Source organism: Eurypyga helias, unplaced genomic scaffold (assembly GCF_000690775.1).
Source record: "Eurypyga helias isolate BGI_N326 unplaced genomic scaffold, ASM69077v1 scaffold2129, whole genome shotgun sequence".
Taxonomy (NCBI): Eukaryota; Metazoa; Chordata; class Aves; order Eurypygiformes; family Eurypygidae; genus Eurypyga; species Eurypyga helias.
The window spans coordinates 2,470-28,814 of NW_010273799.1; the positions used below are offsets into that span (position 1 = coordinate 2,470).

Here is a 26,345-nt window from a genome sequence, read left to right on the forward strand (position 1 = left end):
TGAAAACCATTTTATTGTTTGGAGATTATGGAAGATTTTGTCTTTAGTCAAAGAGTTTGTCTATGCTGCTGTGCAGTATTTGGGCTTCTGTACTAATTTTTAACAGGTGAGCTCTGGGATTAGACACAGTCCAGCTAGGAAGCATGGATTCCAATATAGGAATCTGGCCCAGAAAACTGACTTAACTGGGGAAGAAGGGTGTGGGGAGGATTCAGATGACTAGGAGTACATCACACAATGGAAAGATTTGGCAGTCCTACCTTTAAAACTTCTTGGGATTACAGATTGGTGGAAAGATCTTCAGATCATGGGTTTCTGAGATGTCTTCAGAATAAAGGGAGAAAAGGAATTAAGTTATTTTATAACCATTTTTTTCCTGCTGGGAACATACCTTTGGATGCATTGCAGACCTACATCTGAGTGCAGGTTCAGTGAGCAGTGCACCATGTTATGGATGTGCAATTGAATGTTGAAATGCCTAGAAATGTGATTTGTAGTTTCTTTCTTGTGATTTTTTTTTTTTTTAAGTATGCATTTCCACTGGAGAATATGGGAATATTTAATTTGACTGGAAATGGGAAAACTTAAATTCTTAAATCCAGTGAGGTGAGTAAATTACATGAGAAATTCTCATATCATGTGTTTCTGATATTTTTGGGTGTCGCTCTTAATTTTATTTTTTTATTGCCTCAAACTGGGATGGTGTTGGAAATGTCAAAGCTTCTCATGGAAGGACCTGTGTAGCTGCTGTTCTCTGACAGGCTGTGGTGGTAGACCATTCTCATCTCCTACTATGCCACCAGCATTTTATCACTTTTTAACCATAGTGATTGTTTTTTCTTAAATTCTTCTTGAATGAGGAACTAATAATAAGTTATTATAATATATAACTATAATGTTAATATAATTGTTACATATAATGCGTGTATCAGTGTGTGTATATATATATGTACTATAATGAGAACTCATATCAGGGAATACAAAATCCAGTTGAAACAGTTTATTAGTACAGTGTTTGAGCCTTTGGTCTTCCCTTCCAAGAATTCAGAAGGCAACACACTTCCTAATATGTCATATTAAATGGATGTCAAGGTGAATGGGTAAAGGGAATAGAAATGAAACATGATGAGTGTTCTAATTAAGACAGTTACAGAATTTATTAGACTTAGGATTTATGCTGAGAGAGTGCTGATTTTACAGTATGGCAAGTAAAATAGAAAACGTCACCAGGCCACGTTGACAAACTCATGAATAACTTGAAGAAGAAAATAATTCCAGTAGTGTCAGACTGTATTTTAACTGGATAGAACAGCAATAAAATCCTAATTTGCTGAGTGTGGCTGAATGTTTTATCTTGTAACTGGTATCAGTTGGTAATGTATCTGCATTTGGTTGGAATGGCAGAGGAGAGTATCCTGGTGAATCCCAGCAACTTGAAGGAGGCTGTGCCAGAGGAGCAGGAAGCCTATATTCTATGAATGATTCAAGTTTTAAAGTGAGAAATACATTGGCTAAGGCTTTTGTGAAATGGCCTGCTTTTTCTTGCTTGAAATTTTACATGTCTACTTTGAACAGTGCTTAAGCAGTTAGTACTGTTTAAAACATTATTAAAGTGCTAATATACTAGCTTACTGTTAGATGGGCACTTTGAATGAATATTAGTTAAAAAAAAAAACCCACCAACAACAAAACAAACAACAACAACAAAAAAACCAAATGATGATTCTGTCCAATTTTGGAATAACAGAAAAATGTATCTGTCTTTTGGAAGTGTCTCTCAGCACCAGTTATTTCATCATTTCTGTATAGGACTAATTTCTATCTTTCTACATCTAATACAGCATAACTTGACTCTGCTACCTCTTACCTGACTGTTCTCTAAAGAGCATGCAGGTTTTCATCAACATTAATCTGTAAATTAATTACAGAAATATGACATCATGGGTAAATGTGTGCTCTGTGAGCAAGGCCAGTAGAGAAATACAGGATAAGGTGACAAGATTAATCACTTCTGGAGAGGTTAGTGCTGTTATTTCCCTGGTGTGCAGAAAAAAGGACTTTGTTAAACGTTAACAGTTAAAAGATTTCCCTGTCCTTTTGATAGAGGTACATGGGGGCTTCTAAAATGGGACATGTACTTTTCTCTTACTTCTGTTCTACTTTATATATATAATGCTTTTCCATCCTCGGTGAAAGAATCTGGTTTCCATTTCTTCTGTGTTTTTGTGATGGTCTGAAATGGGTCAGCACTTGGTCTGTGAGGCAAGAAAATACTGTAGAAAGCTGCTTCTGTTTCTTCTATCTCTTTCTGTTCCTTCTCCCCTCTGCATCCTTTGTATGAAGTCTTGCACTGCTTAATTTGACATTTAATTCTTTATTCTTTCTCCTGACTTTTTCCTATCCCTTTAGCAGTTTTCAAAGTGCATTGTCTCCCTGCTTCTCTTGTGAGAGGCTCCACCTCGAATGCTGTGTTCAGCTTTGGGCCCCTCATTACAACGAAGACACTGAGGGGCTGGAGCGTGGTTAGAGAAGGGAACGGAGCTGGGGAAGGATCTGGAGCACAATTCCTATGAGGAGCAGCTGAGGGAGCTGGGGGGGTTCAGCCTGGAGAAGAGGAGGCTGAGGGCAGACCTGATCGCGCTCTACAGCCCCCTGAAAGGAGGGTGCAGAGGGGTGGGGGTTGATCTGTTCTCCCAAGTGACAAGTGGTAGGACAAGAGGAAATGGCCTCAAGTTGCACCAGGGAAGGTTTAGATTGGATAGTAGGAAGAATCTCTTCACTGAAAGGTCTGGCAGGCACTGGAACAGGCTGCCCTGGGAAGGGGTTAAGTCCCCGTCTTGGGAGGTATTTGAGATGTGTGAACGAGGTGCTCAGGGACATGGTTTAGTGGTGGACGTGGCAGTGCTGGGTTAAAAATTGGACCTGATGATCTTAAAGGTCTTTTCCACCCTAAATGATTCTGTGATTCTATAGTTGTCTGTGCAGTTTACTCCTATCTGTCTTTTTCTGTGATGTTACTGCGTGAAAGGCGAAGAGAAGGGTTGTACATCAAACCATAACTCTTGAAAAGCATTGCTTGGTCCTGTGTGATGGGAACAGTGTCACGGATGGGATGACTGTGAAAAGTTGCTGGGCTCTCCAAAGTCATAGGAAAGCTATTTTGTTGAAATGACCAGTTTTTGTTGAGCAGTTGGGACTTATCTGTGTAGGTAATTCGCTGTTCTCTGACAACTTTCAAAGTTGGCACACAAAGGAACTGATTCATCTGGGACAACACAAAGGCAGTGTGCATGAAGTGGGCGATGAGAAGGCTTGTGAGAACTGGTTCCTTTTTCCTTCTTAAGAATACTGCTTGAGTGGTACTGGAAACATGTTGCAAGCTTTTACAGGCAACTACGACCTCACCGTCGCTGCTCTGAAGGTACAAGGCCAATGATAATGTTCTGTTTTTCTAAGACTAGATATAAGTAGATCCTGCTTGGAGAGAAGGTCAGGTTAACGCTACTGCTGTAGCTTTGATGACAGGGATGGAGGAGTATGCTATCTCTGCATATGTGGTTTAGCAGAAGTCGCTACTCAAATGCCATTATGCTGGTAAAGGTGTATTCTGTACTCGAATGGCTGGTTTCTGTCTCTGGGGTAGCTTTATGGCAACGCAAAGCACATCTTCATGGAGCTTACAGTCATTCTGGGAGTGCTTTGCTGGTCTAGCATGCGAAAGTTTGAGTTGAAGTGCTCATAGTGTTTATGTAACAATAGATCCTGTTTGAATAGACTCAGAGGAACTTTTTTCCCCAAATCCTTTGGTCTTGGTAGGAAAAGCAAGGATGATTTTTCTTGCCCTTTTTTTTTTTTTTTTTTTTTTTTTTTTTTTTTTTTTTTTTTTTTTTTTTTTTTTTTTTTTTTTTTTTTTTTTTTTTTTTTTTTTTTTTTTTTTTTTTTTTTTTTTTTTTTTTTTTTTTTTTTTTTTTTTTTTTTTTTTTTTTTTTTTTTTTTTTTTTTTTTTTTTTTTTTTTTTTTTTTTTTTTTTTTTTTTTTTTTTTTTTTTTTCTTTTCTTACTGGGCTTAACTTTACTCCTGAATTTTACTCCTCTCTCCCAGCAGCACAGGGGAGACAGGGACTGGGGGCTGTGGTCAGTCCATCACACGTTGTCTCTGCTGTTCCTTCCTCCTCAGGGGAGGATCCTCACACTCTGCCCTTGCTCCAGTGTGGGGTCCCTCCCACAGGAGACAGCCCTCCACCAACTTCTCCAATGTGGGTCCTTCCCACAGGCTGGAGTTCTTCACAAACTGCTCCAGTGTGGATCACTTCCATGGGATGCCGCCTGTCAGGAGCAGCCTGCTCCAGCCTGGGCTTCCCACAAGGTTACAGCCTCCTTTTTGGGCACAGCCTCCTGCTCCAGCTTGGGGCTCTCCCTGGGCTGCAGTGGGGGTTTCTGCTCCCCCGTGACCCTCCATGGCTGCAGTGCACAACCTGCCCTCTCATCACAGGCTGCAGGAGAACCTCTGCTCTGGCCACCTCCTCCTGCCTTTCCCCACTGACCTGGGGGTCTGCCTGGCTGTCTCACATCCCACTCCTCCCTCATTCTACTCCTCTCTCCACACGGCTTCTGCTTCCACTGCTGCTTCTCTTTTTGCGTTTTCCCCTCTTAAATATGTTAGTCACAGAGGCACTGACTGGCTCAGCTGTTTCCAGAGGTGGGTCTGACTTGGAGCCATGGAAGCTTCTGGCAGCTTTTCCCAGGAGCCACCCCTGTGGCCCTCTGCCCCGCTCCCAAACCCCCACCACACAAATCCAACACACTGTTGTTACTCCCTATGTTAATTGTGGACCTGTCCTGCAGTAACCGTGATGATGCCTTCCAAGGTAGTAATTGATAGAAGATGGCCTGATCATAAAAGCTGAAATAAGTGGTTTGTTCCTGAACAATAAAGGAACAGTGAAATTCCAAGGAGCATGGCACAGGCTCAGAATGGACATCGCTGCCTATAAAGCCTAGTCTAGTTTGCTAAACCCAAAGAGATGGCTGGAAACTTGTTAGTTGGATGGAGAGAAACACTTGCTCTAGGGTCAAGTTACTGCTTGATGGAAAATGGTACAGGGGCATGGCATGACTTCTGTCTAGTGCTCTGCTTTTTCTCCTGAATATGTAACAGATACTCCTAAAATGGACAAGGAAAACTGAGAAGGAGTGAAATGAAAATTTACTATGGAATGTGCAAGTCAGACTTTTTTTTCAATTGTATGTTTTCCAGTTTTACTCTCTTCACCTGCGGTTACGTGCATTATCTTTAAAAAAAAATGACTCTGTATGCAGAAGAGCAGTATTGTATAATCATTTAAAAGCCAAACAAAACGGGAAGGTTATGGACTGGTGTAATACAAGTCAGCAAGATAATCTGACATTTTGGCAATATCTCTTTAGGACCTTCTTATTTTTTAACACTACTGTTGAAAACATTGTGGTGGTTGGCATTCAGCTCACCATCTCTCTAGCCCTTTTTTTGTGGTGATGGTAAACTCTGTAGGGAGGTGGTGAAAAGTTGTGTTTCATGATTACAAAAGGGAGGCTTTCCATTTCTTAAGTGCCTCTGCATCCCTTCCCTCACTAATGGGCGATGGAATCAGGGCAGAAGTGAGGATCAGTGATGCGCTAGTTTAGAACTGTTTCAGTCTGAGGATGTTATTCTGTGAATAACTTAGAGAATTTGGTCTTTGCTCTGGTGTGGAGGTGGTGGCAGTAGTCACACATAGATGTGGCAAAGGAAGGTTGCCCAAGCAAGATGTCTGAAGCTCTGTACATCTTAGGCAATGATTTCTTGCATCATGTCCAGGCTTATTTAGCCTGAATCAAGAGGTGAGGGCAAGAACACCAAGAACCTCAACAGGCTGTGCAGATGATCTTGGAAATACTCGATGATGGAAAAGAAGTGTTCTGCATATGGAGATTTTGAAAAAGGGCTAAGACAAAATAGCATTTTCAAAACAGAGCAGTAACTTGAGCAAATTTGGGCTATACAAAGCTACAGGAGTCTGAATAATCAGAGTTTCTAAAATACTGTACACAAAATCATTGGCCTATGCTAATCCTATCTAGAGGAACAACACAAAATAATATGCGTTCCAAATGCCCATGTTAGTGGTGTTAGCAAGGTGGTTAGGGCTGTTTTTTTGGTAGAAGCTAAGAGAATATCCTGCATTTGTGTCATCTTTACTCGGGTCTGCTGAGAGTCATAGCAAACTCGGCTGCTTGTGAGCCAAAAAGTTGCTGTCTGCTTTTGAAAAGAGTTAGTGTTAAATAGTTGTTTTGGGTAATAGCATACATGATTTCCACAGGGAAATAGAATTTAAGATCTGTGCTGTTGTGAAAGATAGGTTTATTTGGAAAATTAAACAAACAACCCCCCAGAAAAACAAACCAAGAAAAAACCTTTGTTTACTACTCTTGAGGCTGACAGACTGAGACATCTTCACTTTCATTTAGTGCAGTTGGGCAATGCAATAAGTTTATTTCTGGTTGTATGATCTTGCAGTCCTAGCAGTTGGTTTATTGTGGAACAACTTGTGTTCATCAAAACTGAGTGAATGAAGACTGAATTAGGGCAGAGAAGGTTGTTTTGTCTTTATTGAGAAGAGCCCATTGCTCCTTCCTGTCCCCACAGAGCTGTATTGGAGCAAAATTTTAGCATCCTTACAAACAAGAAACGCTATTATGCTTAGTAAGCTTAAATGTGAACAAGAATTCTAATTTAATTTGAATCCATTTATTTCTAAATGTTTTCTGGTTTTATTGTATAAAGCATTTTTTTTCCCATGTTTCAACTTTCTGAGGCTTTCCTCAGAATCCTGCAAATAAAAATCCAGGTATAACCAATTTAGCAATTAGTTCATCATCAAACTCAGTATCTTCCACTTGCGATTTATTTCTGTAGTCTATCACTTGTGTCACTTACACATGAAAATCAAGTCCTGGAAAAGTTTTCAGGCAGAATTACTGTTCTCGTTCTTCCTTTCCTCTCCACCCATCTGTGCTTCCCTCCTTTTTCCTCAATGCATTGTGATTCTGAACTCTGTTTAAAAAATCCTTGTGGTTACTCTATTTTCACTGGCTGAGTACTTCCTGATCCTGAATGTATGATCAACAGTAAAAATGTGGTGTGGTTTTTTTTTTTCTTTTTCCAATTTGTTGGCAGAATGGCCAAATAATTCAGCCTTTACTTCTCTCTCCTCCTAATTGTGCTCGTATACGTGGGTGTCCTCACTTCCTGCCTAGTCCTTTTTGGGAACTGAATGTTCCGTTCCCTTGGCCAGTTAAAACTACGCCCAGCAACTGTATGTGAAATATTATCACAAAGATAAAAATACCATGATATCTTTAATTGTGCTCATCCCTCTTCAAAACCAGTGTCACCTTTTCAAAAGACTAGTTGTGGGGAATTAGCATGTCTCCCAAGGTTATACATGGGAAAAAAGGGAGGGCATCAACCCACCCAAAAGAAACAGTCTTGTACTTCTTCAATGGAACTGCTACAGTCAAAAACTCCTTTCCTTGCTTTTGTCTTGTATGTGAACATCACCATTAATCCAAAAGAAACGTGAGTGAAATAATAGCTCACGCTCGCCCTTAAAAAACCAAACCTATTGATCAAAATAACAGTACCTTACAAAACTGAGTTATTGCAAACCCGACTGTAACCTTGTTTGTTTGTTTATGGTCTTAAGATCAGTCTGTGACCTTCCTTGAGTAAATGAAAAACTGTAGCAGAAATACTACACAATTGCAATTTCTTTGAACAGGTACTTTGTGCTGGACCTTGAGACGGGGATTCTGCAGTATTTCGTGAATGAACAAAGTAAAACCCAGAAGCCACGAGGAACCTTGTCTTTAGCTGGAGCTATAATATCGCCCAGTGATGAAGTGCCACACATGTTGGTGGTCTACTCTGCCAGTGGAGAGATGTATAAGTTGAGAGGTACAGTGCCGCTTGAAGTGCCAGCCGAGTTCTTCACTCCCATTCCCGCTTCTGCGCCTCTTCTCTCATACGTCATTTCTCTTTTACTTCCCTGTGCTGTCAGAAAGTAGTGTTTATATGGCTGTATTGTTACAGGCTGGATTACAGACCACAGTGGGACAGCAATCTGGAGTTAAATACATGTGAATTTACAATATATAGATTTACAGGGCTGGGAGATCCCTCAAGATGCCTTCTGTAAGCTGTTATTGTGGCATTTTGATTGTACAGTATGTCTTGTTTGCTTCCGAAGGAAGAGGAAGCTGCTTTTATTGCTGTCCACAGCATAGCATTTCTTGTCTAGTACTGTTCTGCCTGCAGCCATTCTGCAGATAATAGGCAGTAATGAATCTGCTGATGGGTTGGAGAAGGGAAAAATGCCAGTGGAAGGCTGTTAAGATACTCTGTTCTTGTCAGTCTTGGTATAATTGAATGCATCTTTAACATAAAATTTTGCATTCCCTTGCTCCCAAATATCAGATGACAGTATAGGGTATGTAAGAGTTAATTTGGAATAATTACTTTTTAAAGTAGTATTCTGATTCTAAGGTATTTCCAGTATGGTTGATTAATCTGGATACTTTATCGAACTAGTTTGTCAGAAAATAAACTGGTATTAAAAAAGAAAGACATGTAGTACAGTGTAACTAAAATTATGTTAGTTTTATTCTGACCACAGTTTATCAGTGGGCTAGCAGGACAGAGTATGCAGGACTGCCCCGTGGTTGCATGTTGGTGTGTTATATGTAGAACTGAAACACAAGAACAACCACGGAGTGTTTCTCCTAAAGTCTTTAGGAATATGCGCAGCTAGAAGTCATGAACATTTGTGGCTTCCTTATTATGCTTTGCCAATCACTTGAGATTATCAAATACTTAAATATGCTGCTTTTAATTTAATGAGATCTATGAATTTGATTCAAATCAGTAAATTGTTTTTATGCTGAATAACAACCGTTGAGATACTTAGGAGCAGAGGAAGTATGAGGAAATATTTACTGATATTATCCACTCTGTATTGGAAGTCTTAATTAAGATTACTGTAGTAGTGATTTGTTTAAAACAAAAACAAACCTCTCTCCTAAATATACTTACAATATTACACAGGAGCCACCTGATACAGACTGTAGATAATATTTTCAATAATTTTTAAAGCTATTTTTTTGAAGTGGCATGGGGGGAATGCTGGTTTTCTTTCTTGTGTCTGTAAGTTGCATGCGAATGACAGACAGGTTTAAAGAGAGTTGTAGTTGAACTACATTAAAACAGAAGTACCCCAGTATCTGGGGAACTGGTAGCTTGTCTGGTAGCTGGTTGATAGCCTGAGTGTAGAGGTTGTACTTATTTAAATGCTACACTGTGGCCTTTGTCCTTCACAAAGACATACAAGTAAACTAAAAATGGATTTAAAATGAAAAAAAGAAAAGTCATCTTGAGATAATTCTGCTTTTAATAACACTTGGAGGAGATAACCATGAAGATGATGACTCATAAGCTTATCTTTTCCAACTGGCCACAGCATCTTAAGCTGAGATTTAGCTATGTTGTATTGAAGAAGTAACTGAAGTAGCATACATTAGAATTTATAGTGCATCCTAATGAATAAGTAATCCTGTCCCTTCTCTTGCCCTCTCGCCTTCTCTTTTGCAAAAAAAAGTGTCAGTTTATGTGTGACTCCCTGCATCTTCTTGTTTCTGTTCTAGCTGCTGATGCAAAGGAGAAACAATACTGGATAACTCAGCTTCGATCCTGTGCCAAACATCACAAGGAAGGTAATTCTAAGGTAAATAATTAAGAGGAAGAAGTAACTATTATGTGGTGAAGAAGAGCACAATCTGGATGATAGACTGGCTGCTGTAATTAGTGGGTTGCTGTTCAGAGTCTATGAACAGCAAGTTGTCGTTCCTCACTGGCTGGTGCAGACTTGAGTCAATTGGGCAGTCGTAGTAAATAATCCGTGGTCCTGTTTATGAGAAATTCACCATGTGCATTTTGGATGCTGTCAATACATGGTTAAAGGAGTGGCTGGAGCAACAGTTGATTGATAAATACCTGTGTGATATCCTGATTAGTATTTAAAAGTGTTAACTGATACTAGTTTTATTTCATTTTATAAGATTTAATGTCTTATATTATAGAACCTTCAGGTAGATACTAGCAGTGGTCAGCCTTCAACTGCTTTACCAAATCTGAAAGAGCTCATCATTTATATTATTTATTTCTCTTTGTAAGTGATGGCAGGATTGTTGTCCTCAAACAGATCAATAAATTGGGCGGGTAAAAAAACGTTTGGACTTAAAAATAGTAGAACAATGGGTTGAGTGTGTCCTCTGCCTCCAGATGGAAATGTCTTGAATCTGTTTAAATTAGGATGGGCTTTGAAAGTGGGAGTTATTTAAAAACAAACAAACAACCCTATTAGAAATAAATTACTATTGTATTTATTTTACGCATGCTTTTGGTGTTAATACTAAGTCACCTAAAAAAAAAAAAGTCCCGCTTTTACCTTCAGTCTTTTAAGCACTGCTATTAATATCTTTACAAGAATGAAAAAGATGGCTTTCCTCATGACTAATTATTTGCTGTATTGAAAAAAAAAAAAGCCTTTAACTGCAAGCGGAAAGGATTCCTCCCTGCCCCAAGACACTGAGAATATCAGTCTTACATTACCTGCAGCCCAAGTCATGATTCTGAGTATCTTTGAAAGATGGACTTTGAAAAGATGGATGGTATTTTGAGAAGATTGGCACTCACTGAAATGTGTGAAGTAAAATAAACCAAAACCAACTCTTTCTTCTTTAGGGATGTGGACTTGTCAGGAAGCAGTTAGGCATAACTAAACTCCATTTTGACGGAGAATAAGTAACGAGTGTTTTGGTATTCTTTCAATTCTTATGCATGACGGTTAAATATGGTTTTTATATAGCTGTGGCCCAGTACTATTCAGAAAGGTGCAGCTCTACTTGGTCAGAATACTCTTACAGTTGCTGTTGATTTGCAGCTCAGCGACTCCCAGTGCTAGAGATGGCAACCTTCTATACTCGACTGCCGTTAATGAATTATTCCACAATAAGTTTTCTGGTCAATTCTTGAACCCATTTAAATGTTTAGCATCCACAGTGTATTGTGATGAGGTAGTAGAACTGTTGTTCAGAATATATGATACCAGACTTGTGCAATGGCATTCTCATTCTTCTATTTCTACTCATTATTTGTCTGCTAATGTTTCCTAATACTGGGTTTGTTTTTTCTTTTACCTGTGTGCTGGTTTTGGCTGGGTTAGAGTTAATTTTCTTTATGGTAGCCGGTCTGGGGGTGTGTTTTGGGTTTGTGCTGAAAACAGTGTTGATAACACAGGGATACTGGTCAGTGCTTACACAGTCGAGCCCTTTTCTGCCTCTGACCCCACCCCACCAGTGAGTAGGCTGGGGTGCACAGTTGGGAGGCAACACAGCTGAGATCTCTCTCTTCCTCCACAGGATTTACCCATATTTAGAGGGCTGTAGCAAGTGATAACCACGAATTGTCTGTCTCTCAGTACTGTCACAAATAGGCAGATAGATACTTGTGTTTTAAGCTTCTGGAGCTTGAACAGAATCCAAGCTCTGTTTCTACTGGTAACAGGCGTATTTCTGCATCTGGAAAGTTGGAGCCTGAGTGTTTGCTCCCAGCTTTTTCTACTGCTTAAACTCACCTTTTTCACAGGAAGAATGAGGCAGAAATTTCTAGCTCTTTTTAGGAGTCATACACTTGAGAAGGAGGTGGAATGTGAAATGTAAAATATGCAGTGGGGAGCATGTTTTGTCTTATACAAGCAGGATGTAGGTTAACTGGGGAGTAATAGTGGGATAATCATGTGAGCAGTGGGAAGAATACCAGTGAAGCAACTCTTAGCTACAGGTCTTTCTTACTGGAGAGAGAACACGTTTCTGAAATCTTGAATAGGTATTATTGGAAGGAGATTCATAGGAGAACATGAGAATTTGGAGAATGTTTTTTAAAAATGGAGCTGTGTCACTATTTCTGTGAAACATTCACAGCAGAGCGTTCTGTCTTCCTGCACTGGATCCAGATCAGTACTGCTTTTCCTTTATTTTTCAGAGCTACTGCCTGCTTCAAAAAGCTGCTGTATGACTTGCAGTCCTTCCTGTCTTTAAAGCTTCAGCTGGGGACTGGAGTGGTGGAGGAAATTAAGCAGAGCAGTGACTTAAAAAAAAAAAAAGTTGTATACTAATGACTAAATTTAGTTGCAGCCTAATGAATGGTCCAAAGGTGAGCTGTACAGCTCACAAGTGGCTGTAACACAAGCTAAGTTTATCACTTTCTGTTAATTAAATTTTACATCGTAATGGTAAAAAAGCAGTAAAGGGATAATGTTCTCTGGCAAATAATTCCCACGCTGTAAGATAGTCTTAATGTACTTGATATTCCCATACAAGTCTCATTTCACTTAATTACAGATTGCTCAACTTCCACAGAGTGCCAAATCACACTGTATTGGAAGGAGTCTTCTGTGTTTCCTGGAGAGGGTGGTGAGGCACTGGCACAGGTTGCCCAGAGAACCTGTGGATGCCCCATCCCTGGAAGTGTTCAAGGCCAGGCTGGATGAGGCTTTAAGCAACCTGGTCTAGTGGAAGGTGTCCCTGCCCATGGCAGGGGGGTTGGAACTAGATGATCTTTAAGGTCCCTTCCAACCCAAGTCATTGTAGGATCCTATGTCTGGATAGGATTGCTGGGTTTTCAGACTCTTCTAAGTGAATATTACTATACAAGTTTTAATTAAAGCAGTAGTCAAATTAGAATTTAGTGACATAAAATGCTTCCAAGAAGTAGGCTTATGCATAATTTTTGTCGTAACTTCCAAGAATAATTTTATATCCATAAATTGTCACAAACTTGTTGGTTCTCCTGTGTCATACCCCTTTTTTTTTCGTGACTGTTTAATGATAGTGGCTGTAAAAGCAAACACGAGTGTTTATACTAGCTTTCAATTCCAGTGTGTGGATCAGTTGCTGGATTGGCATATAACCCTTGTATTTCTCACTGCATATCGGGAATGAGGCAAACAACAGAAACATTTATCTTGTGAAGTAGTTTCTGTCTTAAATTGTCTTCACATGGTAACTTCCAGCTTAGGTGTGTGCTAGAATAAGGAGATAGACTCCCCCTTTTTTCAGCTTCTGGTTTGGAGCTGCACAAGTGAGCTGCCAATAATTGGATGATGCAGGTTCATGTTTCAGCTGAACTCATTTGCTGATTCCCTGCAGCTGTAAATGGCAATCCCATTCCCTTCCTTCTGCTGCCACCCTTTGTGCGGGCTCTGTTGTGTTTCTGTTCCTGCAGTAGCTTGGACGTCAGAAACAGAAAAAGCAGGATCCTACTGAAAAGGGCTTGGCTCTGTGACCAGCTCACAGAGGAAACGGATAAGCACTGATACCAGGGAAGCTGGATTCTGCTTCCCGCAGCCTCTGGTGTTAAAGCCCTGCTCTCTTCTTCCTCCTGGATGGAGGATGGCTGAAATGGATCTGGCTAAAAGCTAACCTTTCTCTGGTTTGGTCTGAAAACTGTGCCAGCCTGATGACTGCGTGCCTCTGTGAGGAGCTGTCCTCTCCTTCCCCTCAAGCAGTGCTTCTGGTGCCTGTTACAACCACCATCCAGCCCTTTGGAAAGGCAGTTTGGGGAGCTAAATCAGCAGAAAATTCTGTGTCTGTGTCCTGGTTTAACTCCCTGGAGTGGCTCTCCGTGAGGTCATGTGGGCCTCAGAGCCAGCACGGGGAGATAGATGGTGGAGAAAAAAGTCCTGATCTGCTGCTTTCAGTGGTAACTGCAGTAGCAGTTTCACTATCATGTGAAACAGCACCTGGAGTAATTGCCTGAAAGTTTGAGGTCAACACTTAAATCATTATGAGGCAGATGTGCAATTTTTCTGCACAGCTGGAAGAATGAGTCTCACAGAACTTTGGTGGCCCTGCTTCAGTTTTATCAGGTTTCTTCTCTTTTCCTATTGAGTAAGTTCTCTCTTCCCTCCTGGTATGCGTATCTGCTTCCCCCTCTCGTCCCTGACCTACACAAGTCAACCAAAGAATGGTGCTTCTAATTAAAACATGCTGTGGGAATCCTGAGACTCATGAGGCCAAGAAGGAAGCAGTGCTTGCCTGTAGATACGTGTGTGTTTGGCACCTTTTTGCCTCCCTTTGGAAGCTGCATGAAGATAAGGGTTGCTCACAGCTCTCTGCTTTCAAAATCCACAGAAATGGAAAAAAAAAGTCCATTTAGGACTGAACATGAGCTTGCTAAATTCTTTCTTCTCAAGAATCATTTGATGGTGGAATGATTATCACAGCTTCTTGCTTAAGCAGACACGTGTATTGCCTTGCTGAAGATGATGAAGCGCTATGTTATTCTGTCACAAGTTTGCATGTCATGTAGATTCAGTCATTTGCATTTTAATAGTTGTGAATGATCATAATGTAAATTAAAAAGATTTTTATCCATATTTGTCTTTACTTGGTGTGTGTTTACTTAGGATGCATTGGAAACGGAGTAGATGGGAATTAAAGTACTGAATGGTGATGTCCCAAAATCGTAATTACTTTCTGGTAGCGTGCTTTAAAGCTGCACGCAGGGATTGGTTCTGTGCTGTATATATGCAGAGGAGTGAAGGAATGTAATTTCAGTTTTTATTATTCTGTAGAAGACATCTGTGGCGCAGTGCCTGTGAAAATGATAGTTATCAGCCATAAGCAGATATGACAGTTCACTTCAAAAATTAGTTTATTGATCTCTGGAACATTGCATTTACTTTCCAAAATAAACAAACCCGTTTGCTTCTGGTAAACGGTGAAAAACACTTCAGCTTCTTTGGGAGCAGGAAGGGCAATCTCCAGGGAGAATGAGTCATGAAAACCTTAGTATAGTTGGAACTTACTGTTCTACAATTAGGTTATTTTAATTGTTGGGATTTTTGATACCCAAATGGAATCATTCATTATACTGCTTTTTCATCTTGGAGATGGACAATCTACTGCAATAAAAATCCTAACCCAAATGTAAGTTAGCCACGCATCCTTTAGCTAGCCTTAGGTCATAAAACCGAGATACAAATTAATCTTTTATTAGCTTCTTTATTATTCTTTTATTAGTTTCATTTCATACTGGCAGGCAAACTGTTGGAGCAATGGTAAAGTGCAGCCTCAGAAAGAATACTTGTAATCTTTTTGGGATGCTTCAGCCTGTGGATTTCTTGACTCGTTATTTGCACCAAGCATTACTAATTGTTGAAGATCTTATGCCTTCCTTTCTTCAGACTTTTCACTCTCGTCTTATTTATTTGCAAACCAGAAAGCAGTAGGACCAAAGAAAAGGAGCTGTGATAACAGAGGGGCAGATCAGTCATACCAACAGCCTTAGGGGGAAGGGCAGGGGATTAGGAATAAAGATGCATCAGTTACTTTCCTTACTTTGATTTCCTGTGGGAGTGACTTTAAGGACTGTTGTAGTATGATGTGTAATTAGAATGCTTTTAGTTCTGGAAAACATCACATAGGTTTTAACGTTTTAACAAAAATGGAAGATTTGGGGTTTTGCACAGCTGTGTATCAAAATGCAAGAGAGATGCTTGTCATTCCTGGTATTTAATCTGAAGAAGTTCTGCAGAAGAGGAGTCAAGTATCTGGCGGGGGCATAGGTGTTGACAGCGTGTTGTAAAATTGACATGTGTGTGAGGAGCTGAGCGCGTAGGTTCTGGAAAGGCCTCTTCTGGCAGTGGCAGAAAGAAGCTGTCGGCAGGAATTCGCTGCCACCCCCGTCTCCTTGGATGGAGCAGGCACAGGGCTCTGCTGATGTTTTCTGTGGCATTGAGGTGTGGAGCTCCGCTTCAAAGGGGTTTGAGTGGTTGCAGAAACTGCCTCCTGCAGACATTCACCTGTACTTTGTGTGTGACTGCTTTGGCAGGTTGTGAGTTGGAACTTTTACATTTATCGTGGGTCCTTGCCAAGGAATGGCTTTATGGGTAGCCAGAGGTCCTGATGCTGAGCTCCTTAGGGTTTGTATGTTACAGACACCCTCTAAGGAATAATCCCAAATGAAATGCTAGAGGATTTGTGTTGTGGGCTGGTGGAAGGCATGCCACCCCCCTGCGAAACTAAAACGTAATAAAACTTCATTGCTCACAGAATGTTGTTTTCTTTCAAGCAAAACTAATGGCTGAACTCACTGTTTTACGTTGCTGTTGTTTGACTGAGTTTTAGGATCAGTTTAGGTGTATATGAAGGTAGCGATCTTGTATTTTTAATATCATGATTGTATGATAGTAGAATGTCAGTGATTCTCAGAAGATTTAATTCTACAAACAGAGTAACTTTAAATGGAAGATAAGTTGATCTTATGCTGGAAAAAGTGAACATACGTTGTTCTTCCTCTGCACCCTAAATTTAGTTTAGAATTATTCTGATGCTAGTCAGTTTAAAAAAGAAAGTACGTTTGTATATTCCGGTATTATATATTAGGGATAGTGTCTTTCTGTGAAACTTACGTTTACAAAAGGAAATTCAATCGCACCCAGTTTCCCTCATTCCTTTCCTTCTCCCAAATACCTTTTCCTCTGGCACTTATTTTAATTGTGGCTAAGTCTAAGCAATGCTCTTTCAAATGGAAGATGAATTAAAAACCTGGAAGCCTTCTGTTCCCTTCTTACAAATTCCACATCCTGTGCTTATTTTTTGCCTTAGAGTCAAATCCAGTTTTCATGCAATTGTGAATTATCAGCCAGGATGGATAGTTTCAGAGTGGCTGATTCTACAGATGCTTATTATTATAATCTTACTAGTCGTGATAGTAACGAAGATATTAATTACAAAAACAGTCAGACCACCCTTCTTGGAAGTGTTTGTAAATATAAGTCCAGACCAATGGAGTAACACATATTTCTACAAGTATAGCAGCTCTTTGCACGCTGGGAATGTGATAACCCATTTTTTAAAACTTCAGATTCCTTAAAAAGTCTGAAGTCTGGTTTTGTGTAGGGGTGGCAGAGGAATCATGTAACTTACTTTATCTGACACTGCCAAGAAGGAAGAATGATCTGCCTTGTCATGTACAGCCATTGGGGTGGTAACATGATGCCTGACTTCAATTCCAGTGCTAGTTGGAACCTGTCCACCTTGGATTTAAAGTCTCTAATGGAATTACCACAGAACTGCAGAGTTTGACGTGTAGTGGATAAGGAGAGAGGTTGTACTCAAGTACAGCAGACTAGAGAGTTGTACCCCATAATGACGGTGACTGTCTTAGCGGTGTTGAAGTCTGCCATCATTACTTTTGCAGACTTTGTAGGAGAGCTGTATATTTACCCCCATTTCTTAAAGTGCTACTAATTGTCACTCTCTGAGGTGGTTTGTGTTTCACGAGGTAACAGTTACTGTTTCAGTTTTAACCTTACTGATGCAATCAACAGTTCAAATAGATGGGAAGAGCCCTTTTATATTGCATTTTTATATGTTATGTCCCACAGTGCTTTAGTGCACCTCTGAGCTTGATGGAGAAGTGCTTTCCTATAGACCTTCAGGAAAACTTGGGTCTGAGGGCTGTAGAAGACAAACCAGGTGGGCAGCACTGACAAATGGTTAGATGAGACCTTATTGCAGCCTTCCAGTACCTGAAGGGAGCCAACAAGGAAGCTGGGGGGGACTTTTTACAAGGGCCTGTAGTGACAGGACAAGGGGTAATGGGTTTAAATTGAAAGCGGGGAGATTTAGATTGGCTATCAGGAAGAAGTTCTTCCTGGAGAGGGTGGTGAGGCACTGGAACAGGTTGCCCAGAGAAGCTGTGGATGCCCCATCCCTGGCAGTGTTCAAGGCCAGGCTGGATGTGGCTTTGAGCAACCTGGTCTAGTGGAAGGTGTCCCTGCCCATGGCAGGGGGGTTGGAACTAGATGGTCTTTAAGGCCCCTTCCAACCCTAACCATTCTGTGATTCTGTGATAAGAACAGAGAAAGTTCTTGAACGTTCAGACTGATTTTGTAGGTTGTATGTTAAGAGTATTCACATTGCAGATACTGCTAGGGATATGTTTCTGGCCTTTTCTGTATTTAGCATTTATCCAAGCTTAATCCAGAATGTGTTGACTGTTTAAACCATGTTTTGTTTTAAATGTAAATGTTTAATTATTGTGTGGATTGGCCTTGCTGAAATTGCAGCTCCTCTGATGTGGAAAACAGCATTGCACTGTTTCAGAAGTACATCAAGGGAATGTGTTAAGATTTTTTTTTTTTTCTCTTCCTTGCTGTTGACACCAGTTTGGTGAATTTTACAGGTCAGTGACTTCATTAAAAAAATATTTGTGTTGGCATTATTATTACTCTGTCTGCAAAATCCTCCCTAATCTTTTCTAAAAAGTGTGGTTGTAAGAACTTGGCAGCATTTTAATACGTAAGATTAAGTGAAGATTTTTGTGAAGGCCAATTTCAGGCAATCCCAACGCAGGCAATAGCCACAGTGTCTCCAAGAAGTTCCCTGCTGAGCAGTGCAGGTGGTTCAGAAGGAATAAATCCTTCCTGAGCACAATTACACCTCCAGATTTCAGTTTGTGGGGAAGGTAGAACAGGATGAATCTGTAGCCTGAACTGTAAATTATTTACTTGTGTAAAGGTTGCTAATATCAACATCCCATTGCTTGTTTTAGAGCACTGCATACTCACGAAGTAGAAGCTCATCTCTGCTGCCACCTGGGACGGTTAACTCCGCATCTCCTAGTGGCCAGAAACTTATGAATCAAAGTGGACCAAATATTGTAACCATCACGCATCACAAATCACCCGCAGCGGCTCGAAGAGCGAAGAGCCAGCGTTCTGGTCAACTCCATGAAGTCAGAGAGGTAAGAGATAAAAATCTGCTGGTTTGCTGTAACTTCTAAATGCTTATTTTGCTTTAGAATAAGTAATGAAGTCTGACAAGTCAACAGTTCTCTTTGTTTCCTACTGTTTGTTTGACTGCTTTGTTTTGATCCCCTCGCTGAGCAAAAGGGAGTCTTTAGTTCTGTTCCTGCGTAAAGTCGGGTGTGTGCAGGCGGGTTTTATGCTGATGTTAAAATTGGTGCTTGCACATCCTCAAAAGAGGAAAGAGGTTGGCCACAGCTCGCAGGCTTTGCAGTGGTGCTGCAGTGCTGGAGGAACATCTCCATTTAAGCTGCATGCAGCAAAACCTTTCAGATTGGAGAGAGGGCCCTGAAGCATGTAAATATAAATAGGAAAAAAAGCTTGAATAAGTCTGAATGTGAAAGAAGGCACAGCTCAGGAGTTTGTTTCTGTATGGCTATAGTCTTAACTTTGTTGTCAAGCTTCTGTTCCTGGCTTCATGGGGGAGCAGTGCTGTGTCCGTATTAAACACAGGAAAACCAACCAAGCAAGCATGTTTTTTTTCAAAGTGTGTTTACCAGGGTTTGAGAAGTATAACTCAAATACTGATTTAAATGACTTCCAGACAATAAGAATAGTAGTGTTTTAAGCTTAAAATATATGGCAGACTTTCACAGAACTCAGTTTATTCTGTCTTTCATCTGTGTTATTTTTGCTCTGTCTAAATTTTTTGCTGTGCTCTGGTAGTGCCTTTGTAGGTCCCGCTCCCGTCCCTTCTACCAAAGAAATGGTTGGCAGCCTAGCTGCTTTAAAGCATTCTTTCATCACATGGGTTTAAGATACCTACCCCAGTCCTTCAAGTTACAGTCCCAAGAGTCTGCTTTTAAGATTATGCTCCCTAAATGTTTTATAAATAGAGAACTTTCATAGTCAGAATTGGAATGAATTCTTAGTGTGTGCTCACAGTGAAGACTCAGATTACACATCCTGATGAAGAATGCTTGTTTTTATTAGTGACATTGGAAGTGAAAGCTTCCCTTGTATCCTCTGGTGGATTAACAACAGTCGTTCCTTGCTCTGAAGAGCGTGCTGTCTGAATGGCACCCATGTTTTCTTTACACACATCTGTTTGTCTTTCGTGAGAATATCTTGCCTTTGCCTACCAATCTTCTCCCCCAAGTTGTTTCTCCCTTAGTACATGCATTTGCTCTCATAGGTTGAATTCGGAGTACACCTTAAACCTATTAATAAAATAAACAGTGGGAGCTGCAGCAGTTTATCAAATGAAGCTGGGTGGGGCTGAACGGAATTTGAAAGAGGGAATGGTGAGTATATATGCTAACCATAATAAGTTGAGAAGGGGAGAAGTCAACAGTTGCAAAGAACTGCACTTGAGAAGGAAGAGCTAAATAGTAGCCTATAGTAAAACAGAGTAAGTGGCTAGGTATCATCCCCGCAGAAAAGCCTGGGCATTGCTGACTCCTTTGCTTGCAGTGTATTGCAATGTGATGTCATTCCAGAAAGGTAAATATTACAGGGATTTAATGTGTAATCATGGAAGATAATGATTTTGCTGTGTTTGTTGTGAGTGATACCTCAGCTGCAGCACCAAATCCTGGGAGAACAACTTAGAGGGCTGCAATTAAAAAATCTTAGATACTGAACATATGATAACAATTGAAGATTAAAAGAAATTAGTGTTTTCAGGAGGGAAAAATGGTACTCGGATAATGCATAAGTAAATTTTACAAGGAGGCAAGTGAACTTTACCTTTTTGCTTAAAGGGTTTTTTTTGTGTGTGCGCTTCTTGGAGGAGCGGATCAATGGAAAAATCAGTCCTGCTACCCTCTTTCCCAGTCTCATGTAAAAGTGGCTGCTTGACTGATCTTGTTTCCATCTTGTGAAAGGATACATCTGTTTTTCCAGATTAAGGGAGCGGAGAGATTTCATTCAATGGCACGCTCTCTGCCACTTCCTTTTCCCTCCTTTTTCCAGGGTGAATGCAGTAGACTCAGATATATGCTGCCTGTTATGAGTCACTGGTGACGGTTAGATCTACCCTCCCTTGTTAAATTTATAGATGGATCCCGAGACCTTCACAAAAGTGCATTTAAGTCTGTTCCAGTCCTTTTTCATTTTTAATCTGAAGCAAGGAGAAATAGGATCTAAAAGTACAATGAGAAAGTTAATCCTCTCCTCGACACCCAAATCTTGGCTTTTTATTTGGAAGTTTTGTATGATCTGGATGAAGGGAAGAGGCTGCAGAAAGATCATAGGTCTGTGTTAGTGTTCCCCTTATAGAACAAAGTTATTGAAGCTTTAACATGCAAATAAGCTGTTTTAATTGTACTATAAATAGGACTGCATTAACTAATTTTACATCTTGTAGAATACAGTAGTTGAATCAATGGAAGGAGTAGATATGCCTGTGTAAAATTAGAAGCAGCATTTAAATTTTAAAGCCATGTTATGGTAATACTGCAGTGTTATATATGAGAAAAACAGGAATGCTGCAGAAGAGGCATCCTCCACTTGGGACATATGGTCTTCGCCAGCTTGGATGATATCCATGGGAAGTGCTGAACTTGAAATTGCTACTCAGTTCTGGACCAGTTTTTCTTAATTTGGCCATGTTTGCAAACAGTGAAGTGTATCTCTGTGTTGCGAACAGAACAAAATGTACTCTTATATTTGACATAATGCAATGATACTTGGTAATACTTGGTTGTTTTTTTACCCCCCTTCTTTCCTTTCATAGTAAGAATAAACAAGAGGTTGTTTACTTCTGTTTGTTTTGACTGATTTTTTTTTTTTTAAAGACAGCATAGAGAATTCAAGTGTAAAACAAATTACAGTAGAGCTGTCTATTTAGAACCAAACTGATGTGAAACATTCTGTAAAGGTAGTAAAAGCAACTGTGTAGGTTTCAAAAATCACACAGGTAATAAGTGTTTCTGTTGTGAAATTAGAACTTTACCTTTTTTTTAAAGGTTTGGTAAATTGAAATTGAGCATGAATGTGGAGCTTTTGACTGCTGTAAAATCTTTTCATACTGAAGCTACTTTGGTATAGCATTGAATTGAAAAGAAACTCAGGGGCATTACTTTTCATTGTGATGTAAATTTTTTTTTTGTTTAAAAGAAAATTGTTCTCTTAAATCACATTTTTGCTTATATTAACCTGCTGTTAATAGTCCAGTCCATACTGATTTATGGAACGTTTTACCAAAACTAAAATTCAGCATAACATTAGTTTGGGAGAGCTGATATACTGTGTTGCACTTTATGCAGATCTATTGAGATCCTACGTCTTTATTCGGACTGTAACTTATCATTAAAGTGGTGCTTTCAGCTGATTTTTTTAATAAGTGATTTTATGGTAGCCTGAGTGTGTGTGGTCTTGAAATTGAATTCTTTTTTTTTAAACTATGCATATTATTATCCTCTTAGCAATTTGTGGTGGGAGTTACACTTGCAGAATTCTTTACTGCTGGCAGTCAGAATTAACTGGAACATAAAGCCAAGTGGCCACATCACACCTCGTATTAAATTTTGGCTGCCACTGAACTAATAGCGACAGATTTCATCGTGGAATGGTGTTTATTTTGGCTGAGAGTATCTGACTGTTGTACAACCTCTGTCAGTGTTACCATTGTTGTTAGAGCCAAGAGTTGCAGTATGTGAATGTTTTGTAGTAACTTATTTACAGAAGTTTAGAGAAATTAAACAGGGTTAAACAGAAGAAGTCTAGAGAAACATTTTTTCCATAAATTAAAAAGGTCGCTGAGAGAAATTTCTGATCCCTTTGAAACGTGGTGTTCGTTACAACCTGTGATACCCGTCAGCAGCATGTGTTGCTGAGCAGCTGGTACAGGGATATCCAGGTTTCATGGGGCCTCCGCCAGTGTGACTTCCGTCTTACGTGCCAGTGGGCACTTCCAGAATTTGCAAAGAACTGCTTTTTGGTAAGATGACAGGCCTGCTGCTTCTTTTGCATGTCCTTTGACATATACAAGCCTGGTTACCTTTGGATTCCTGCAGGAATTATGCGACTAGCTGGTAGTTCTTTGCTTCCTCCCTTATAGTACAGGAAAATCTAGGACTTGCACCTAGGGCTTCACAGAGCGAGGCTTTACCTGCAATTTTGTGGGGCCACAACTGTCCCTTTTTTTTGTGGGTACTAGCAGAAAGAGACACTTCCAAAGCACTTTGAGGATGTTTCAAACGAGAAGTGAACATCTTCACATCACTGTAATTTTTGGATAGCAAAAACTGGGAACTGTGACTAGCTATTGATGGAGGAAAAGGATGTTTTTGTCTGTGGAGGACGGTGTTCCATCAGAGAATTACAGCACTGCACAGGCAGCATTGTAGGTGAACAAAGCAGTATTTAAACCGCTCGGGGAGACATTCAGACTTTCAGGACTTCATGTGTGTGAACACGTGAAGGCATAACCTGTTTCTTGATGGTAAAACTTTCTAATTGGTGTTTAAGCTGGTAATAGGGGAAAAACTGATGATTTTTATTTCGTGCCAGATTTTACTTTTCAAATTTGAAAAAATCAAGTTTTGCTTTTTATTTAACTTTTTTCTTTCGTTGGTTTCTCTGGAAGTATGTACATAAAAAGGTCAATGGCTAAGAAAAGAAACAATTTAAAGAATGCCATAGCTCTTTATGCTTGGCATAGCATTGAGGTGATGTGATAAGGGTGCATGTAAAAATTTATTGATTTAGGTCTTTGAACAGGAAATCTCATACACACAGCGCGAAGTATACAAAGGAACATTTTAAAAAAGTCCTACTAATAACTGAAGTGTTTTTGAAAGGGTTTAATTTGGATTCGTTTGTTAAACTTCCTTGTAAGCAGGGAGGAGTGCTCTATATTAGATCTGTTGCTTTCACTGACAGTTCTCATCTTGATTTTTTCAGAATGTGAGAAGATGACAGCTAGCTTTGTGACAGAGATGACCTTCAGGACTGCATGGCTAATAATATTTGCTTTTAGCAGATGAAAATGCTGTCATCATGCTCACCTAACTAAAAGGTGTGGATATAGGATGGCCTGGTAGATCATGCAGACTTCAGCCTTTCTGGCCTGGTAGTGTAAGTGCTGTATCAGAGAGAGGCCCCATAACCATGGGCTGTGGTTGCTATAGCATGGCTGAAGTCTGTGCTGCTGTGCTCTTGCAAGGCAGATTTAAAGCTGTTTTGCCTAAAATCATGTCTGGTTTTCCTTCTGGACATGTTGTAGTATAAAAGGTAGTTTTGTGATGATTTCTTTGTAGGATTTTGTGGCTGATGCTAAACTGGAGTCTTCCTGAACTTCAAAACTAGTATTGTTATACCCTCTAGAGATCTCTCAGTTGGGCCGACCAGGGTAGTTTCTTCTTGGTAGTTTATAGATACTGCAGAAAGTGTTTACTAAGTATCCTGTTTTCTGTCCCTTTGGACAAATTACATGCTGGTACAGGGAGTGGCAATTTTGGAAAGAGAAGGGAAAGAACGCTTAAGGGGAACCTTTGTTAGTTGTCAGTCTCAGTTTTTTCTTGGGCTTGTATTTAACATGTCTTCCCCCTACCCACCACTGTCCATAATAAATTAAAGGTAGAGGGCCATCCTTTTGATTGTCTTTAATCAAGTGCATCATATCATATGCAAAGTAGCCTGTAGCTATAGGTGGATGTTAGTCAGAAAATGAGATACGTTACTTAATACCACTACATCTATAGTTTATATGTATTGTATGTAGTACACTTCCATTTGTCTACAAATGCACTGTCACAAATTTCTCATTTTATTTAGCAGGGTGTGGAAAACAGGGACTGCTGTCTCCACTCTAAACCAGATAATGAAAAACCCAAACCAAAGCCATAGCTGTGTCTCGGAAAGCAGTGATTTCTTCTTGGCTAGCAGTAGTGAAGAAAAGACAGCAGAAAAACTTTGGGTCAGTTCTGTGTTCAGTGAAGTCAATAGAAAGTGGATGAGGCTGCAAGTCTTAATTCTGCTTTTGATATTTATTTGGCATAGAACATGCTCGTGTAACTCAAACTACAGCTACTACTATTTAACTGTGCTTAGAAACAGTTTCTGAATTGAGAAGTATTATAGTACACATTTGTGTTACAGGTAGGTTTAATTGCTTAGTTGCAGCTGAGCTGGTTGATATTGAAAGGGTTACTCCCAGCCATTATAATTTGTTGAGGGGCATCAAACCTGTAACAGTATAAACCAGTTTCAAACCTGACATGAGGTTTGCCCTTAAAAGGGGCAGCTGCAGGTGTTATCATTGCACTTTCTTCTGAACTGATGTTGGCCTCAGTTCTAGAAATGCGTGTTCCCTGTACAGTATGAAAGTGCCAGTGCAGGCAGGCAGAAATGTTCTTCTGGCTCTTCAGCAGTGTTAGTGTGATTGGCTGCTGTTCATATCCTTACAGACAAAAAGTGAATTTAGAGCATATAGAACAGATGAAATGATTTGGTAGCTTCTGTGGCAGTTTCTTTGGAGGCTATTTGACTTGTCTACAGAAGACTCATCTCCTATGTCTCTTTATTCTACCTTTAGTACTGCAAAGATCAATGAAAACATGGCTCCTTGGAGGATAAATGGGATGCTTAAATCTCTCTGAGAGTCAGTCTAGTAGTAAGTAGTAAATGTGCATGTGCTTCTAAAAGTTATTCTATGAGTAGCATTAACTGTCTCACTTTGGAGACGAGGAAATCTGAATTATTCTAATGCTATAAACCAATCATTATTAAATCACATAAATAAGTGTTGAATACTCTTGTGTTCTCTGAATATTTCCCTTGCCTTTGCAGTATGTTTGAAGTCGCTGAGGGTACGTAGACGTTACACCTTCCTAAACTACACCTAGTGCTGTGCATTCGATTTTGTATTCATGCAAAGGTTGAGTCATCCTGGATTCCAGATAACCAGGCAGGGAGAATTAAGGTTGCTATGGGGATCGTAATTTTAGTAGAACACTTGCTCTACACCGTTTGTCCGTGCGGGTTATGTCAAGAGTGAACCTGCTTCATTATTTCTGAAAACTGAAAAATATAAATGATGCAAACATGGGTTCTTTTCGTTACATTGAGTTTAGTAATTGTGTATGTGCAAAGACGACAATTTTCAGTCATTTAATAAATGGCAGTTTATAAATTAGGGATAATACAGTAGGTTCAGAGACTGTGCTACAGTATTCATTTTCTTTAACAGCTGCAAAGAGCTAAGATTACTCTTTACAGTACTAAAATATTTCATTCAATTTTAAGTAAATGGTAGTTTCCCAAAGCAGCTTGAGAGAAGTCAGGCTTGAAGGGAATTCAGTCTCCAGCTTTTCTAGGCCTTTAAAATGGTCAATTCTGCACGTAAACCAGAATTCAACTGTTCTGTTTTGCATGCGTATATAAACCTGCATGGCATGCCATACTTCCCTATGTTTCTGGAAAGCTACAAGAATGTTTTCTTTCACAATTAAAG

The 26,345-nt window shown here is 39.9% G+C and overlaps 1 protein-coding gene across 1 annotated transcript in view; it reads left to right on the forward strand.

The window, feature by feature from the left end:
• The first annotated feature begins 3,370 nt into the window (after positions 1-3,370).
• Positions 3,371-26,345, forward strand: part of OSBPL10 (oxysterol binding protein-like 10) — a 79,469-nt gene continuing 56,494 nt past the window's right edge. Inside the window, exons 1-5 of the mRNA XM_010159598.1 lie at positions 3,371-3,421; positions 3,526-3,537; positions 7,797-7,974; positions 9,717-9,796; positions 18,694-18,885. Of these exons, the coding sequence (XP_010157900.1) occupies positions 3,371-3,421; positions 3,526-3,537; positions 7,797-7,974; positions 9,717-9,796; positions 18,694-18,885 (513 nt within the window). The remainder of the gene's footprint in view (positions 3,422-3,525; positions 3,538-7,796; positions 7,975-9,716; positions 9,797-18,693; positions 18,886-26,345) is intronic.